Source organism: Ceratotherium simum, chromosome 26, assembly GCF_057802395.1.
Source record: "Ceratotherium simum simum isolate JZ-2026a chromosome 26, ASM5780239v1, whole genome shotgun sequence".
NCBI classification, from domain to species: domain Eukaryota; kingdom Metazoa; phylum Chordata; class Mammalia; order Perissodactyla; family Rhinocerotidae; genus Ceratotherium; species Ceratotherium simum.
Genome location: NC_141925.1, coordinates 25,983,489 through 26,000,556, shown reverse-complemented (window position 1 = coordinate 26,000,556; position 17,068 = coordinate 25,983,489). Strand labels below are relative to the sequence as shown.

At 40.9% G+C, this 17,068-nt stretch overlaps 1 protein-coding gene across 3 annotated transcripts in view; it reads right to left on the bottom strand.

The window, feature by feature from the left end:
• ZNF713 (zinc finger protein 713) overlaps positions 1-15,796 on the bottom strand; it is a 37,667-nt gene extending 21,871 nt beyond the window's left edge. For 2 of the 3 annotated variants that reach the window (XR_015548571.1, XM_004439535.3), the window contains exon 1: positions 4,285-4,371. Coding sequence is in view for 2 of the 3 variants with exons in the window: in XM_004439535.3 (XP_004439592.2) it covers positions 4,285-4,371 (87 nt within the window). In the remaining variant the exon portion in view is untranslated. Of the gene's footprint in view, positions 1-4,284; positions 4,372-15,511 lie in introns of those variants that run through there. The other variant, XM_087417380.1, reaches the window with a different exon arrangement.
• Between the last annotated feature and the right edge of the window lie 1,272 nt (positions 15,797-17,068).

Genomic DNA, 17,068 nt, shown 5'->3' with positions numbered 1-17,068 from the left:
TGTTTCCTTTCCTTTTAATTTTTAATATACAATTAAGTGTATACTATCCTATTCTGATACAGATTTTCAATTTTCTGATTCTGTCTATCTATCACCTTGCTCAAAGCTTTATATACCTTTGCCTTTTCATTTCAGGTAGGAGAGCTCCTTATAACATTTCTTGTAAGGCAGGTCTAGTGGTGATGAACTCCCCCAGCTTTTGTATGTCAGGAAAGCCTTTATTTATCGTTCATATCTGAAAGATAACTTTGCTGGATAGAGTATTCTTGGCTGACAGCTTTTATCTTTCAGTATTTTGAATATTTCTTTCCACCCTCTCCTGGCCTGTAGGGTTTCTGTTGAGAAATCTGCTGATAGCCTAATGGGGATGCCCTTAAAATTTATTTTCTTTTTCTTGCTGGCTGCTTTTAAGATTCTTTCTTTGTCATTGTATTTTGACAGTTTTATTATCATGTGCCTTGAAGAAGGTCTTTTTGCGTTGAGATAATTGAGTGTTCTATTAGCTTCATGGAGTTGTATATCTAGTTCCTTCCCCAGTTTTGGGAAATTCTCAACTATCATTTCTTTAAACAAGCCCTCTGCTCCCTTCTCTCTCTCTTCTTCTGGGATACCCATTACTCTTATATCGCCCTTTCTAATGGAATTGGATAATTTTCATAGAATTTAAATTTTTTTTTTTTGCAGGGGAAGACTCGCCCTATGCTAACATCTGTGCCAATCTTCCTCCTTTTTTCTTCCCCTCAAAGCCCCAGTACATAGTGGTGTATAGTTGTAGGTTCTCCTATTTCTTCTATGTGAACCACCGCCACAGCATGGCTACTGACAGACAGGTGGTGTGGTTCTGTGCCCGGGAACTGAACCTGGGCCGCCGAAGTGGAGCGCGTGGAACTTTAACTGCTAGGTCATCATGGCTGGCTCAGAATTTAATTTTTTTAAAGTCTTAGTTCTCTCTCCTCTTCTATCTGCATCATTTCTAGGTTTCTATCTTTGGGCTTGCTAATTCTCTTCCATCTGCTCTGCTCTATTTCCAATGCTTTCTAATTATTTCTTCATCTTATTTACTGAGTTCTTTAGCTCCAGAATTTCTATTTAGTTCTTTTTTGGAATTTGAACCTCTTTGGTAAAGTGATCATTCTGTTCATTGATTTTATTCCTGAGCTCACTGAACCACCTTTCTGAGTTTTCTTGTAGCTCACTGTCATTTCTTCATGACAACTATTTTGAACTCTTTACCAGTTAGATCCAAATCTTCTAAGACTTTATGTTTGGTTTCTGGAGAGTTGTTTTCATTTTGTAATGCCATGGTACCATGGCTTTTTGTGTTGCTTGTTGAGCTATATCTGCTGGCACATTTCTTGTCACAAACACATTTTTTATTTAAGTATAGGTTTGTTTTGATTCAAACTTTTCAATTGCTTGGAGATTAGAAGCCTTTCTTTTGTTTTTCAGTAGGTGGCGCTATAGCACTAGTTTTGGTTTCTCTTTTCCTGGGCTGCTTCTGGCTATATTTGAGGATCTGCAGCATTCCACTCTCCACCACCTCTATTTTGGGCGTTGCCTGCATTCTCAGCATGGCTGCCTGCACTTCTGGGCGTCAATGATGCATTGCTATTGCTGGTGTTGCTGTGGTTGCTGGCTTTGCTTTGCTACCAGGGGCACAGGGATGGCTGATGCCTCAGCTGCCTTAGAGATTACCTGAGTGGGAAGCTCCCCCTGCTGTGGTGGTGGAGGGAGTGGGTAGGGTGCCGGGTATGTGAGGCACCATTTCAGCTGTCATCTATTACTTTGTGGCCACAGGCACCCCTGCCATTGGGATGTAGGATTCCTGTGTGCACCTCTTGCCACTGCTACCAGGCTCCGGAGCCACCGCCAGGGGGCTGGGATCATGGGGCTCTGTGATGGTACTCTGCCTCTGCTGCTATTCTTCTTCCCATGGCCGCAGATGTCGCTGTGGCTGGCTGGCTGGAGTGGCACATGCGCCTCTGCTGCTGCTCGCCAAGTTCTTGAGGGCTGGGGATGGCTGGCTCAGCCGCTGCAGCTGGGAATCCAGGATCCTGGGCTCTGTCTCTGCTGTTCCCCCGTTTAGCCTCCTCTATGTGCTCCAATTCACTCATCTTTGTATGTACTGTTGTGTGGATCTTTCCAGTGTCCTGGTGTGTTGTACGATGTAGCCTTTGTTGGGTTATGGATGTTTTACTAAAAAGTTTCTCAAAGATATCCATGGTTTCTGCACATGATGTTTAGCACGTGAATAAAATGCTCTTTCATACCTACTTTTTATAACTCATATATACCCTTCACATTTCACCTTAAATTTCACTTTCCTAGAGAGTTCTTCCCTGCTTCCCTAATGTGCATTCACAGCACCTTATTCTTATTTTGTATAATAAACATCTCAATTTGCAACTTATTAGTATATTTGCTCAATGTCTGTCACTGCTAGACTGTAAGCAACTTGGGTTTAGGACCATGTCTATTTTGCACACTGATGTATAGCTGATGCCAAGCACAATTCTTGGCACACAGTAGCTAGTCAAAAAATATTTGTTGAATAAATGAATCACCTTCCTTCTCAACATAATAAATTGTTCTGGAAAATTAAAAGAAACTCCTCTGGCTAGAATGCCAAGAAGCAGATATGCTACCTGCATTCTTGATGTCTTTCTATTCCTGCCTGTGGGGAGCCTTACAGTTAAGAGTAAACTGAATGAATCTATTTCTTGCAACCCAAAAATCCCAAAGAAAATAAATGCTCAGCTCCAGCTGACAGTCTCCTTAACGTCCCTGCTCTTGCTCAAGTTTTATTTCCTGTCTGCAACGGTCCTGTCTTCTCTAATCTCCAAACCCTACTCGATATTAGCACAATTCAAACTTTACTTTCTTCCTGAAGTCTTCCCTCATCCCTCCAGTCTCAACTGGATTTCTCCCTTGTCTGAGCACCTGTTGTATTTGTCGTCTTTTGCATTCATAGCAGCATCCAAGATTATACTTTTTTGAATATTAATTGCATGAATATCAATTGTGTGATGTAGGCTTTAAAAAGTCTCCTCCCGGGGCCGGCCCGGTGGCGCAAGTGGTTAAGTGCACACGCTCTGCTGCCGCGGCCCGGGGTTCGCTGGTTTGGATCCCGGGCGCGCACTGATGCACTGCTTGGCAAGCCATGCTGTGGCGGCATCCCATATAAAGTGGAGAAAGATGGGCACGGATATTAGCCCAGGGCCAGTCTTCCTCAGCAAAAAAAAAAGGAGGATTGGCAGATGTTAGCACAGGACTGATCTTCCTCACAAAAAAAAAAAGAGTCTCTTCCTATGAGGTTATTGGCTACCTAGAGATAATGATTCTCTCATACAATTTGGAACAATAGAAGTCCTCTAATCTGAAGCAATTGAGACTGGTGTCTGGTGTGTTAGGCAAAAGAGCTGGTCAAAGTGGAGATCCATAAAAAATATCTGAAACATTTTAATTAAAATATATAAATTTATATCCATCTGTTCATTTCTGATGCGAAGTTAAGCCTTCTCTATGAGAGTGATTTTAATAATTGAGTGCCCATACTCACAACGCATCAGTTTCTGTTTCATTCAAGTGGAATAAGCAGATGACACTTGGGAAATACAGGTGTAGAATCCTCTGAGATTTTTATGATTTTCCTTCAGTGTTTTATGGTTTTGCTCACACCTAACTTGACAGCAATTTTTTAAAAAGTGACTGGCAGTTTTTAAAAAGTGACTGGCATTCATTGAGTCTTTTCTAAGCATTCAACTAATTTTCACAGAAACAGCTCCTGTCACACTTAAACCTTATCAGTTTATATAATACCTAATCAAATCACAGAATTGTAACAACAGGATTAAACAGGTTTCTGAAGAGATACAACAGATTCTTGGTAACATTAACTTGTGGCAGCAGATGCCCTCAGGCATAACTAATAATCCCACTGGCTCCAAGCAGTCATAGTGACCTGCGCATTATTCACGGTTTACAGAGAGAATGGTGAGTGTTGTTTAAACACTGGTGAAGAGTGATTAAAAGACAGTCAAGGCTTCTTTTGTTCCTTTATAACATCTAGCACAGACATGAGTCTATGATCTGCCAGAAAGAGAGAAGAACTATAAAGGGGTATATAAGGTGAATGGGAAACATCCTATAGAGATTACCATCTGTCACAAGAGTCTCAAGGGCTCTGGATTTTGGGGGCTTAGCACTCCTGAGAATTGAGAAATAAAAGTGTCTGCATTCTGAAAACTATAATAGCATTTCAGAAGACAGTAAAACTGAACTTACCTGGGACCTGACTGTCTGTGATTTATCATTCATTTCCTTCTCCTCCATGTTCCCCTCCTGGGAAAGTACAGCATTCTGAGAAGGCATAAATGGGAAAAAGAGAAAAGAAACATCTTGTCAATACATGATATTAAGGCTGAACGTAAACCTTAAAGCTTTTCCTTTGTGTTGGGATGGCACACAATTTATAGAGAATCCCTCTAAGATATAAGCTTAAAGGCTGGATGACTTAACTGTGACATTCTTGTTCCTCTAATACACTGAGGAATTCAGTGCAGGCCTTTCTTCTGTGGTACAACTCCACTTGTGGCATATGGGAAGCTCAAGAGAGCTCAGGGGTTTTCAGCCTTAGCTACACATTTGGGGAATTTAAAAAAGATGCCAATGCTCAGCCCCAAATCCCAGAGATTTGGATTTAATTGGTCTGGTGTGGGCCTGGGCAACAGCATTTTAAATCCTAAAGTCTCCAAGTGATTTTAAGTGGGAGATGAGAACCACTGAGATGAGGTGATTCAGAGGACATACGTTGAGGGCCTATTCTTACTCTTTAAGGAGATAAATTCATCCCAAACTCAAACTCCAGAGGTCTTCTCTCCTCTACTCTCTCCAAGATGATCCTTCTGATATACAAAGGAGATTTCATTCTTCTCACTTTTCAGAATGTTCACCTTCCTTTTTGAGTACCTGAATTCAGTTTTCCACCATGATTACTACACCTCTTCGCAGTTCTTAAGTTGTAATGTCATCAAAGCTTTGTTCTCTTCTAGCGTGACAGTCAGGAGATGCAGCAGTACTAACAGCTCCAATGTCCTTGTCAGTCCCTGAAAGCTAATTTTCCAGTGCCTTATAGGGAACAGCCACTCCCAGGTATTAAAGGTGCCTCATCTCTGATGAGAGCCTCAAGAGCCAATGGATATCCGCAAGAATGATTTCTGCTTCCCAGAGACAAACACTCTCAGAATCTTGCTTTGCTCATGCAGGGTTGAGACGTGGGGGCTCCTGAAAGGGGCTATTACTTTTTTTTTTCCCCCTAAAGGCATCAAACCTTCACGTACAGACTTCACTATGATATTCAAATCTGTCTCCTGGCAGATATCTTTATAAGATACAATTTCATGTTGAGCACCTGTAATAAGATGCACCAGTCAGCAGAAGAAATCCAGCAGTCTCAGTTACCTAGGGACCTACAGAGTCTGTAAAGAGACATACAAACTATTCATTCACAAAGATAGAGCACAGTAGGGTGTGCAATTTTTTAAAACAATCAAAGAGCATTTTTACAATTTTTTAGATTCACACATTACAAAAAGCAGAGACGTATACAGATGCATCAACCACAACGAACTTAGCCCCTGTCCTTTCCCACCCTCCTCTCAGAATAGAAAACACGTGGTCCTTGCCTAGTGAAAGACTTTCAGAAAGACTTTTCCTCTTTCTGAAGGAAAAACAGGCCTTTCACCAGCACCAACGAGACCGAAATGTATTGATTTGCTCACAATCATGAAAGAATACATTGTTTTTCTGTTAACAAAGGTTGACCTGCAAAACTTCTCTCAAAAGCTAGTGATGGAGGGGCTGGCCTGGTGGCGCAGTGGTTGGCTTCGCATGCTCCACTTTGGCAGTCCAGGGTTTGCAGGTTCGGATCCCAGGCGTGGACCTATGCACTGCTTGTCAAGCCATGCTGTGGCAGAATCTCATATACAAAATAGAGGCTGGCACAGGTGTTAGCTCAGTGACGATCTTCCTCAGCAAAAAGAGGAAGACTGGCAACAGATGTTAGCTCAGGGGCAATCTTCCTCACCAAAAAAAAAAAACAAAACACCTAATGATGGAAATAAAGAACAAAGCTATTTCTGAGAAGCAATTTTTTTTAAAGAGAGAAAAGTGCAGGTCCAGTGGAATGGCCCTATTAGATAAGGAAGCCATTCACTGCCCGACATGGCACAAATCCAACATTTTACAACCAGTTTACTAAGAGGCAGACCTCTCAGGAGTAATTTAAAAGCACTTTAAGAACCAAGTCCTTATCTCACCAAGCTAAAGCTCTGAAAAGGTCCTACTGTCTGAAGAGCCAGTCAGAATCTGTGAGAATGCTCTGAGGTTTCAAACCCAATCACCTCAACAATATTTATTCACAACAACAAAAATCGTATTTACCAAGTTAGGCAGAACAGGGTTTCTCCTTCATATGTGCAAACTGAAAGGGACTCCAGAGATCACCTAGTTGAGGTTTTCCTAAAGTGTGCTAAGTAACATCTTACTGTCTGTTACTCACAAAAAGGGATCAAATCAAGTTTGGAAAATGCTGGCTTCAACAAAGTTAAAAAGGTTTCTTTGTTGCCAGTCTTCTCAGAGACTTTCATATGGTAATGTACATTGTGAATCCCAGAAAAACCCCAAAGGGATGAGGAGCAGTCAAATTATTATATATTGTATGCAACGTTTCCCAAATATTGTTTTTTTGTGAGGAAGATCAGCTCTGAGCTAACCACTGACGATAATCCTCTTTTTTTTTTTTTCTGCTGAGGAAGACTGGCCCTGAGCTAACACCCGCGCCCACCTTCCTCTACTTTATATGGAACGCTGCCACAGCATGACTTGACAAGCGGTGTGTCGGTGTGCGCCTGGGATCTAAACCTGTGAACCCCGGGCCACCAAAGCGGAGCGTGTGCACTTAACCACTAGTGCCACCGGGCAGGCCCCCAAATAGTGTTAATTTGAGAATTTTTTTATGGCAACTGATGGCGCCAGGGTTCCACAGAACACACCTTTGGAAACACTGATTTAGTTCTCAGTTCCTTGGTTAATGAAGAAGTCTGAAGCTGAAGATCACAGAGCTAAGCGAAAGAGCTGGTTCTAGAACCTAGGTCTCCTGAATCACAGTCCTGGGCTCCTTCTAGTATACTCTAAAGTCCTTCTTAGAACTTGTTCTCTTCCTTTTCCTTGTCTCATTTCATCCTTTTCTTCTTACAATTTCCCTTTTAATTCCCATATTGTAAAGAACACAAAAAGAAAGCCACTCCCCACCACCAAACCTGTAATTCTTCATACAATACACACGTAGACCTTTCCAGAGAAATCTGTGGGACTGCCACAGTCTTTCTCAAAAAAGTAACTATGATGGCCTGGAAAGTAACCAATTCCTTTGACTGCCTAAGGAATACTAGAATTACAATCAACTCAGATGGAGAATGACTCTGGGCTTAACAGTTTACCTGAAGTTCCTCCAAAAATCTGAGTGAACTTCACTGACCGTGTAGAAAACCCATGTAGTGGTTCTCAATCTGGGCTGTGCATCAGACACAGCCCAGATTTTAAAATATAGAGATGTAAATACATGCATGTCCAGGCTCCACCAAAATGCTACTAAATCAGAATCTGCTGTGGTTAAGTCTGGCATCTATATACTTTTTAGATGCCCCACAAATGATTTCTGATGCAAGCAAGAGTTCAGAACAACTATCAGAGCCTTTCATTTCCTTAACCCCAATAATTTTCACCATCAGTCGAGTTCTGTCACCCACTTCAAGGGCCACACCACTTCTGAAACCTTTCTTACCTTACAAAACACTAGACTGTGAATCAGGAGGCCTAGGTTCTAGACTGGATGGGGAAGATGGTGAAGACAGGAGCGGCTTAGTAGATGGGGGAAAACAGAAAAAAGAGCAGTGTTTGTCAAAGCGTAGTCTGAAGATCACTTGAATCACAGTACTTGTTGAAAGGAAGATTCACTAGTCCTATCCCAGACCTAGTGAAATAGCACCTTCTAGGGTATTATTGGCCCTGGAATTTGCATTATAAGGTGTTTCCTCCTTGGAATCAGTCCATTTTTCCCAGCATCCCTACAGGCCTGAATGTAGCATGTATCTTCTCATTCCTATTTCTTTATCTTTCACTTTTCTTGACTCCTTCCTATCATCATTTAAAATAATTTAATGTGGCGCAGGCCCGGTGGTGTAGCGGTTAAGTTTGCGAGCTCTGCTTCGGCAGCCTGGGGTTCACAGTTGGGATCCCGGGCCCGGACCAATGCACCACTTGTCAAGCCATGCTGTGGTGGTGTCCCATATAAAGTAGAGGAAGATGGGCACGGATGTTAGCCCAGGGCCAATCTTCCTGCAAAAAGAGGAGGATTGGCAACAGATGTTAGCTCAGGGCTGATCTTCCTCACAAGAAAGAAAAAAAAGATACAAACCTGATCATGTCAGTCCCTCACTTGAAATTCTTCAGCGGCCTCCTACTGCTCTTAGGCTGGAGTACAAAGCCATAGAGACTCCTATGATCTGCTTCCTGACCTCTTAAGCCACTCTCCTGTTTGCTTCTGAGGCTTCATCCACACTATCCTGCTTTTAGGTGCTTAAATGTGCCATGTGTGGTACTGTACCCACCTCGCTCCTCTCCCCGGACAATACCTACTTTTCCGTCAGGTCTCAGCTTAAATCAAGGAAGATTTTCACATCAGAGACCAAGTGAGGTCCCTCTTTACACCTTCCTTTTTTAGGTAGCACTTTTTGTCGTTTTAATTATTTGTAGTGTCATCCACTTTTATTCATACCTCACCCCTGTGTGACATTAACCTCCATGAAGGCAGGAAACTGTTCTGTCTTGTTTACCATTCTATATTCAAGGCCCAGTGTGTGGCTCATAGTAGGTACTCAATAAATATTTGCTAAATGAGTAAATTCAAGTGTTCTGGTGTTTGCTCTTCTATTTTTTAACTTTTTATTTTGAACCAATTTTAGACTTAAAGATTTTATTTATTTATTTTTTCCCCCAAAGCCCCAGTAGATAGTTGTGTGTCATAGCTGCACATCCTTCCAGTTGCTGTATGTGGGACGCGGCCTCAGCATGGCCGGAGAAGCAGCGTGCTGGTGGGAGCCCGGGATCCGAACTCGGGTCGCCAGCAGCGGAGCGCGCTCACTTAACCACCAAGCCACGGGGCCAGCCCCCAATTTTAGACTTAAAGTTGCAAAAGTAGTACCGAGTTCCCATATACCATTCACCCTGCTTGTCCTAATGGGAACATTTTACATAACCATGATACAATGATTAAAACCAGGAATTTAACACTGGTACAATGCTATTAACTCAAATTATTCAAATTTCACCAGTTTGTCCACTAACGTTCTTCTTCTGGTCCAGGATCCCACATTACATTTAGTTGTTGTTTTCCTTAGTCTCCTCCAATCTGTTCCTCAGGCTTTCTGGCATTCATGAGCTTTCAAGAGTAGTGATGAGTTATTTTGTAGAATTTTGCCCCTCAGTTTGGGTTTGTCTGATGTTTTCTCACGATTGGAATAAAGTTAAGTATTTTTGGCAAGAATACCTCAGAAGTGATCTTGTGTCTTTCTTAGTGCATCAGATTAATGGGCTTATGATGTCAATATGTCTTATTAATGGTAACATTAACTTTTATCACTTGGTTAAGGTGGTGTCTACCAGGTTTCTCCACGGTAAAGTTATTATCTTTCTCTTTGTAGTTAATAAATATCTTGGGGGAGATACTTCAAGACTATGCAAATATCCTGATTCTTCTCAAACTCACTAATTTTAGCATCCATCAGTGTATCTTGCCTGCAGCAATTATTAACATAGTGTTTGTCCAATGGTGATTTTTCTATTTCCCTCTTTCCTAATAATTTATTAATTGGAACTTTTCTATAACAAAAAGCTGCTCCTTATCTCTTATTCATTTATTTATTAGCTTATTTACTTATATCTGTATGGACTCATGGTATTTATTTTACTCTAGAAGTTAAAGTCTAACACTATCATTATTTTATTGCACAAATTGTTCCAGCTTTGGCCATTGGCTGCTCCTGTGTTATTTCAACTAGCCTCTATCCTATTTTGAGTACCTCCTCACTTCCTGACAACATAAGATGCTCCAGGCTCTAGTATTTTCCCTGTCCAGCCCTGGAATCAACCACTTCTCCAAGGAACCCTGGTTCTTTTTATTGGAGAAGTGTTTAGAAATAAAGATCTGGGCGCTAGGTGTGCTAACTGCTATTGGGGTATCATTGCTTCTAGGTCCTCTCAGCGACAGAGCTAGGAAATATACATATGTATGCATATTAACCACACATATACAGTCATGCGCTGCATAACGATGTGTAGGTCAGTGATGGACTGCATATACGATGGTGGTCTCATAAGATTAGTACCTTGCAGCCTAGGTGTGTAGTAGGATACACCATCCAGGTTTGTGTAAGTACACTCTATGATGTTTGCACAACAGCAAAATAGCCTAATGATGTGTTTCTCAGAATGTATCCCTGTTGTTAAGTGACACATGACTATACATACTTCTACTGTGTCTATGTATTAAATACCATGAGTTCATACTGACACCTCTGATCCCAATCCGATATCACAGGGTTCATTTTAATCTTCTCCCTTTCCTTACTGGTAACTTCTTTCTTCAACAGTGAAAAATTATTGGCTCTCATTATCTACAACATATTTACTTATTTGTTCAATTTTGGTGTATACATAGGGTAGTTTCAGAATTGCTAACTCACACCCCTGTGAGAAACACATTTACTAACTTGATTATAGCATTTATGTAGAGTTCTCTTTGTCTTTAGCCTTATAGCATCCAGTCAAGATAGTGTTTCCTAAAATTATTTAGGATAGTTCTTTTCTTCGCCACTTCCTTCAGTGTGGTTATGTCATTCATTTTAATACAGTTAGGTCCCTTTGTTAGTGTCTATATTCATTCTCTTCTATTTTTATTCTATTTACTCTCAGGTAGCTTCACCCATTGCCATGGCTTCACTGATCATCTTTTCTGAGCTACATAACCAGATACATACCCAACCGCCTTACTGGACAACTCCATGTAGATGTCTCTCAGATTTCTCAAGCCTAACATGTCCAAAACTCATTTTCCCTTAAGTCTCTTGCCATACATTTGCCATTGAGTAAAGTATATCAGAACACTGGCTGTATAGCCAAACTGACTGGGTTTGATTCCCAGCTCTACAACTTACTAACCATGTGAGTTTGGCTGAGTAAGTTACTCAACTTCTCTATGCTTCAATTTCCTCATCTGTGAGAGTAGTACCTACACCTACCTCATGGGTTTGTTGCGAGGATTAAGGAAGTGAATATTTGTAAATATTTAGAACATAATAGCACATAGTTAGCAATATTTATATATGTTACATATTATTCTTACTCTCCTATTATATTCTCCATCTCAATGAATAGCACTACCAAGCCTGAAACCTGAATGCCCTCACTGACCTCTTTCTTTCCCTTAGTCTCTCTAACCAATCAAATGTCAAAACCTGGTAAATTCACCCCATTAAGTATCTAGTGAATGTTTCATCTTCACTTCCACTACTTGGGTCAGGCCACTATCATCTCTCACGTTGATTACTGCCATGCCTGTCTAACTGGTCCTTGACTTTAGTCCAATATTTTCTTCACACTGCAGCCAGAGTGATCCTTCTCCACACCCCTTTTCCACTGTGGACACTTTCATTTTATTTTCTGACAAATATTAAAACAAAAATTTTAGTAAATATAGAAAGGCATAAAGAAAGTCACTTATAATGTCATTACCCAGAGATAACTAGTTCCTTTTTTGGGGGATATATCCTTTCAGGCTTTCCTATGCATACATACACACAATAACATGGCATATGTCGTTATTATATACGTAATTTTATTTTTTGAAACGTGTATTTTTATTGACAATATTGGGTATATCACTTCATGACAGAAAACAAAAATCTAAATATTCACTTCAAAAAACAGATTCAGGGGATGGCCTGGTGGCTTAGCAGTTAAGTGCGCGTGCTCTGCTACTGGCGGCCTGGGTTCTGATCCTGGGCTCGCACCAACGCACTGCTTCTCCAGCCATGCTGAGGCTGCGTCCCACATACAGCAACTAGAAGGACGTGCAACTATGACATACAACTATCTACTGGGGCTTTGGGGAAAAAAAAGGAGGAGGATTGGCAATAGATGTTAGCTCAGAGCCGGTCTTCCTCAGCAAAAAGAGGAGGATTAGCACGGATGTTAGCTCAGGGCTGATCTTCCTCACAAAAAAAAAAAAAAAAGATTCATAGTATATTCCATTACATGCAATACCTCAAATTTATTTAACAAGTTCATTATTAATAGATATTTAGGTTGTTTTCTTTCTTTTTTTTTTTTTGCTGTTACAGACAACAGCAAACACTGCACAGTTTTGGCATAATTCTGTCTGATTATTTCCTTAGGATAAATTCCTAGAAGTAGAAATGCTGGGTCAAAGAGAAGGCAAAATCTCTTCAGGGAGGTTGTATCAATTTACATATTCATCAACAATACATGAGAGTGATCATTAGCCACTGTTAGGCATTATTCTTTTTAAATCTAATACAGAGAAAGTATTTACTTGCTGCTTTAGTATGCAATTCTTAGATAACACGTGAGGCAGAACTTTTTATATTTTTAGCTTTTATACTTTTTGTTATAAATTACCCTTTCATATCATTTGCCCATTTTTCTACTGTATTGTCTTTTTCTTATTGATCTCTAAGAGTTTTCTATTACTGAGTACAGTGTGCAGTAAAGGACTAACTGAGCATGTCTAGATGGTCCAAACTTTGCACATTCCATGGAAAGGTTTGACCCTAGCCTGGCTACTGGGAGATAACCTATAAGCCCTTGGAATGTCCTGCCTTTTAAGAGCGTCTCTGTTTACCTGAGGCCTTGGGCCAGGTCAGAAAATTTATGCTAACAATGGGATTTATGGTGGGAATCTTGGACCACAGTATCAACTTGCCAACTATGGAGGGGCTGGAGACTGAAGGTCAGCAACTTGGGTGGTCAGTCATGCCTACATGACCAACTTCCAATAACAACTGGACACCAAGGCTTGGATGAGCTTCCCTGGTTGGGGATATTGCATACATATTGTCACACATCATTGCTGGGAGAATTAAGCACTACCTGCACAACTCCATTAGAGAGGACAACTGGAAGCTTGTACCTGGTCTCTCCTAGATCCTGCCCTAGGTGCTTTTATTTCTGTTGCTGATTTTAATCTGTATCCTTTCACTGTTAATACTCATGTTACTGTGAGTATAGCAGTTTTTGCTGAGTTCTGTAAGTTCTTCTAGCAAATCTTTGAACTTGAGGGTGGTCCTGGGGACCTGTGAACACAGATAGTAACTAGCAAATTCCTTGTCATAACATAAATACACAAATATAGTCTCCATTTCATCATTTGTCTTTGATTTTTGCTACTTTAAAAAAAGAGTTAATTAAAAAATTTTCTGCATTATAATATCTGGGGTTTTCTTCCCCCTGCATGGGTCCTAAGTGTGTGTAAGGGTTTTGTTTTGTTTTTTTTTCCTTATACAAGTTATACATCTTAAGTTTTTTAGACAAGTTCTACATAAAAACACGAGCACACAAAACATAGGAGTATACAGAGAAAAATGTGAGTGCCCTTCAATGCCTCTTTTACCCCACTTCCCTCCCTCGAGGTAACTCACTGACAGTCACTTGGTGTGTATCCTTTTCTGTGCATTTATGAACATATATAATGTAACCACATACATATTTAACATAATGCACATCACACTACATGCATTGTTCTGCAACATCTTTTATTCACTAAATGTCTTAAGAGATCTTTCTCTGTCTCAACTTCATAAAAAACTACCTTATTCTAGTTTATAGCAGCACAGTATTCCACTGTATGGATCTACCATAGTATACTCAATCATATCCCTAGGGAACATTTAAGCTGTACACATTTCTCACAACTGCAAACAATACTGCAATAAACATCTTTGTACATACATCCCTCCATACCTGAGCAAGTATTTCTGTAGGACAGATACTAGAATAGAACTTCTGATCCACAGAGTGAGCTCATTAAACATTTTGGTAGGCATAGTCAAAGTGCCACTCAAGATGTCTTCCTGGTCAATTTTACAACCAGTGCCCTTCCTCACTTTCTTCAACACTTTATATTATCAATATTTTTATATTTTGCCAGTCTAACGGGTAAAAACTATCTTCGTCTTCGTTTGCATTCTGTGGTTACTTATGAGGTTAAGCATTTTTTAAACTGGTTATCTGTATTTCTTCTATAAATTTCCTGTGCATAGCCTCTGCCCATTTTTCTTTTTTGTGGTTAGCAGAGGCTCTTCACATATTATGCACATTAATCTTTTATGTCTTACACATGCAATATTGTGCAAATATTTTCATGGCTCTTATTTTTAGGCCTTTGTTCTTCTCACACCCAGAAATTTAAAATTTTGATATATTCTAATTAATTTTTCCCAGAGGGTTTTGTGTCCTGTTGGAGTAGTTTGGAATGGCTAGAGCATAAAGTGTATGGGTGGAAGGCAAAGGAGTATGCAATATTAAGATCATAAAGGGCTTCAAGAGCACTGCTAAGAAACTAGAACATTATCTTGATGGCTACAGGGAATCATGTAACAAGTTTTCAATAGAATGATTTTCAACAAACACTCCTTATTTAATAACTATCTACTGAACATCTACTAAGTGCTATGATCAAATCTGTCTCTTAGAAAATTATAATTTTTGAAGCTTTTACATTTCTCACAGTTTAAAATACGTTAAAAGAAATAGATCATTTTGTCAAAAGACATAATTAAGATGGATTTGCTCTGCCACATATTAAAACACATTTTACATTAAAACAAAAAGGTATCAGTGCAGAAACTGTCAGAGCAGTGAAAGAAACAGTCTAGAAACAGACTGGCGTATGCACACGCCTGCAGAATATAATAAAAGTGTCACTTCAATTCCGTGCGAAAATAATTCAATACACGACGGCAAGACAACTGGGGAAAAGGCATATTCCTATCTAACACGTTACAAAATGAACACCCGATAAAATACAGGTAAAAATGTAAAAATAAAAAAGAAGATATTTTTAAACTCCTTTAAGAGTATGAGAAGAAAATAAAGGTTAATGTTTTAATAAACTTGAGATGGAGAAAAACTTTCCAAAAAATGATACCCACTCACGCCTACATAAAAATAATGTGCAGAAGATACGAGAGGAAAATACGTTTCTCATCTTGGGAGACGGGGCCCTCCAGAAGGGACAGAGGCTCTCCGGGAGGGCGGAGGGCGCTGCTGGGAGTCTGCAGGTCGAGCGCAGCGCGGCTTCCGCGACCCGGCCGCCCTCGGCCGCCGCCCGCCCTCCCCGTCGCCTGCCGCCCGGCCCGCGGCGCGCGGCACTCACCAGCCTCCACAGGCGAAGGCCGCTCGGACGGCTCCGCCCCTTGACGCCGCCACAGCCGCCCGTCCGGACCGAAGCGGGAGAGGGTGAAGAGGGCCCTGATGCCTGAGCCAATGACGCCCAGCGACTGAGCCCTTGGGGCTGGACCAGCCGCCACCGCCAGGCGGACTCTGACGAAAGCCTTCCCGTAATGGCGACCGTGCTGCGGTGGCTTCGGATGCCCAATACGCATGCGCTGGGGGCGCCTTGGGCTGACCGCTTCCCACACGCCGAGTTGGGAACTTGCACCCGCGCCCTCAGGTCTGCTTTTCACCAGGGCCGCGCTAACCCGGGAGCCCCCGGCCCCGCCCCGCGGCCCGCACAGAATTTCGCGTTAAGAGAGGGCCGAGGAGGCCGAGCCCAGGACGCTGCCATAGCGCCTGCCAATCGGAAACGTTGGACTGCCAGGCTCCCGCGCGGTGACGCTGCTCCGTCGCTGATGCGACAACACAAACCATCACTCTCTTCAGTCCTGGAATACGCCTTCCACCGCACCCCCCCCAATTTTATATTGCTGTACCTCAAAATATGATAATAATGATTGAATACCAGTTTTTTTTTTTCATTTTTGGTAATAGAAGTCTACTGCTGAGAAGAATAGAATTCTTTTAAGGGGGATAGTATTTTGCTTAAGTGGGATTCATAGTGTTCATCACCGAAACCGATTGCAAAGGTTCATATTTTAATGCTACTTTATAATGAGATTTTACATATGTCGTCTTCGAAAACTTTTTAAATAGATAGGTACTGCCAAATACTGATATCCACAAGTATATGATTTATTTATTTTCTTTAAAAAAATTTTTAAAATTATATATATTTTTTTATTTCATTGCGGTCACATTGGTTTATAACATTGTATAAATTTCAGGTGTACATCATTATACTTCTAGTTCTGCGTAGATTACATCATGTTCACCACCCAAATACTAATTACAATCCATCACCACACACATGTGCCTAATCATCCCTTTCGCCCTCCTCCCCCCTTCCCCTCTGGTAACCACCAATCACAAGTATATGATTTAAATTGAGCATATTCATTGCTTTGAAGTTGTTTATAGAATTCTATTATAGTCTTCTCTTGATAGTCGCCTTTTAGCGTGTCATTAAGTGGCAGATGAATCACTTCTAAATGAAGGGTAGGTGGAAGCCCCTCAATTGCACTGTTAAATGGGTGTTGAAATACGGAAATGTCCTTTGCACTTGCATAGAGGTCTGAAAATGCTACTGGAACAATAGTTCGAGCTTGGAAAGCATATCCACTGCTAATTTTGTGTTGAGACAGGGATCTCACTTCTTGTTTTGACCTTTGAGAGCCCTGGAAGTGTATAAAGCAGCTTGACATTACTTCTGATTCAAATACTGTTGGTTGTCATCAAAATGACTTTACTGCAGTACAAGTTATATATTATCAGCTCTGTTTTGCCTTGTAATTTTAGGTTGGACTCGTTAAGAAACATTATCAAGTTTTCAGCAAAAGCTAATTTCCAAAGCCATTCAGTGTTTGATAAGTGGTTG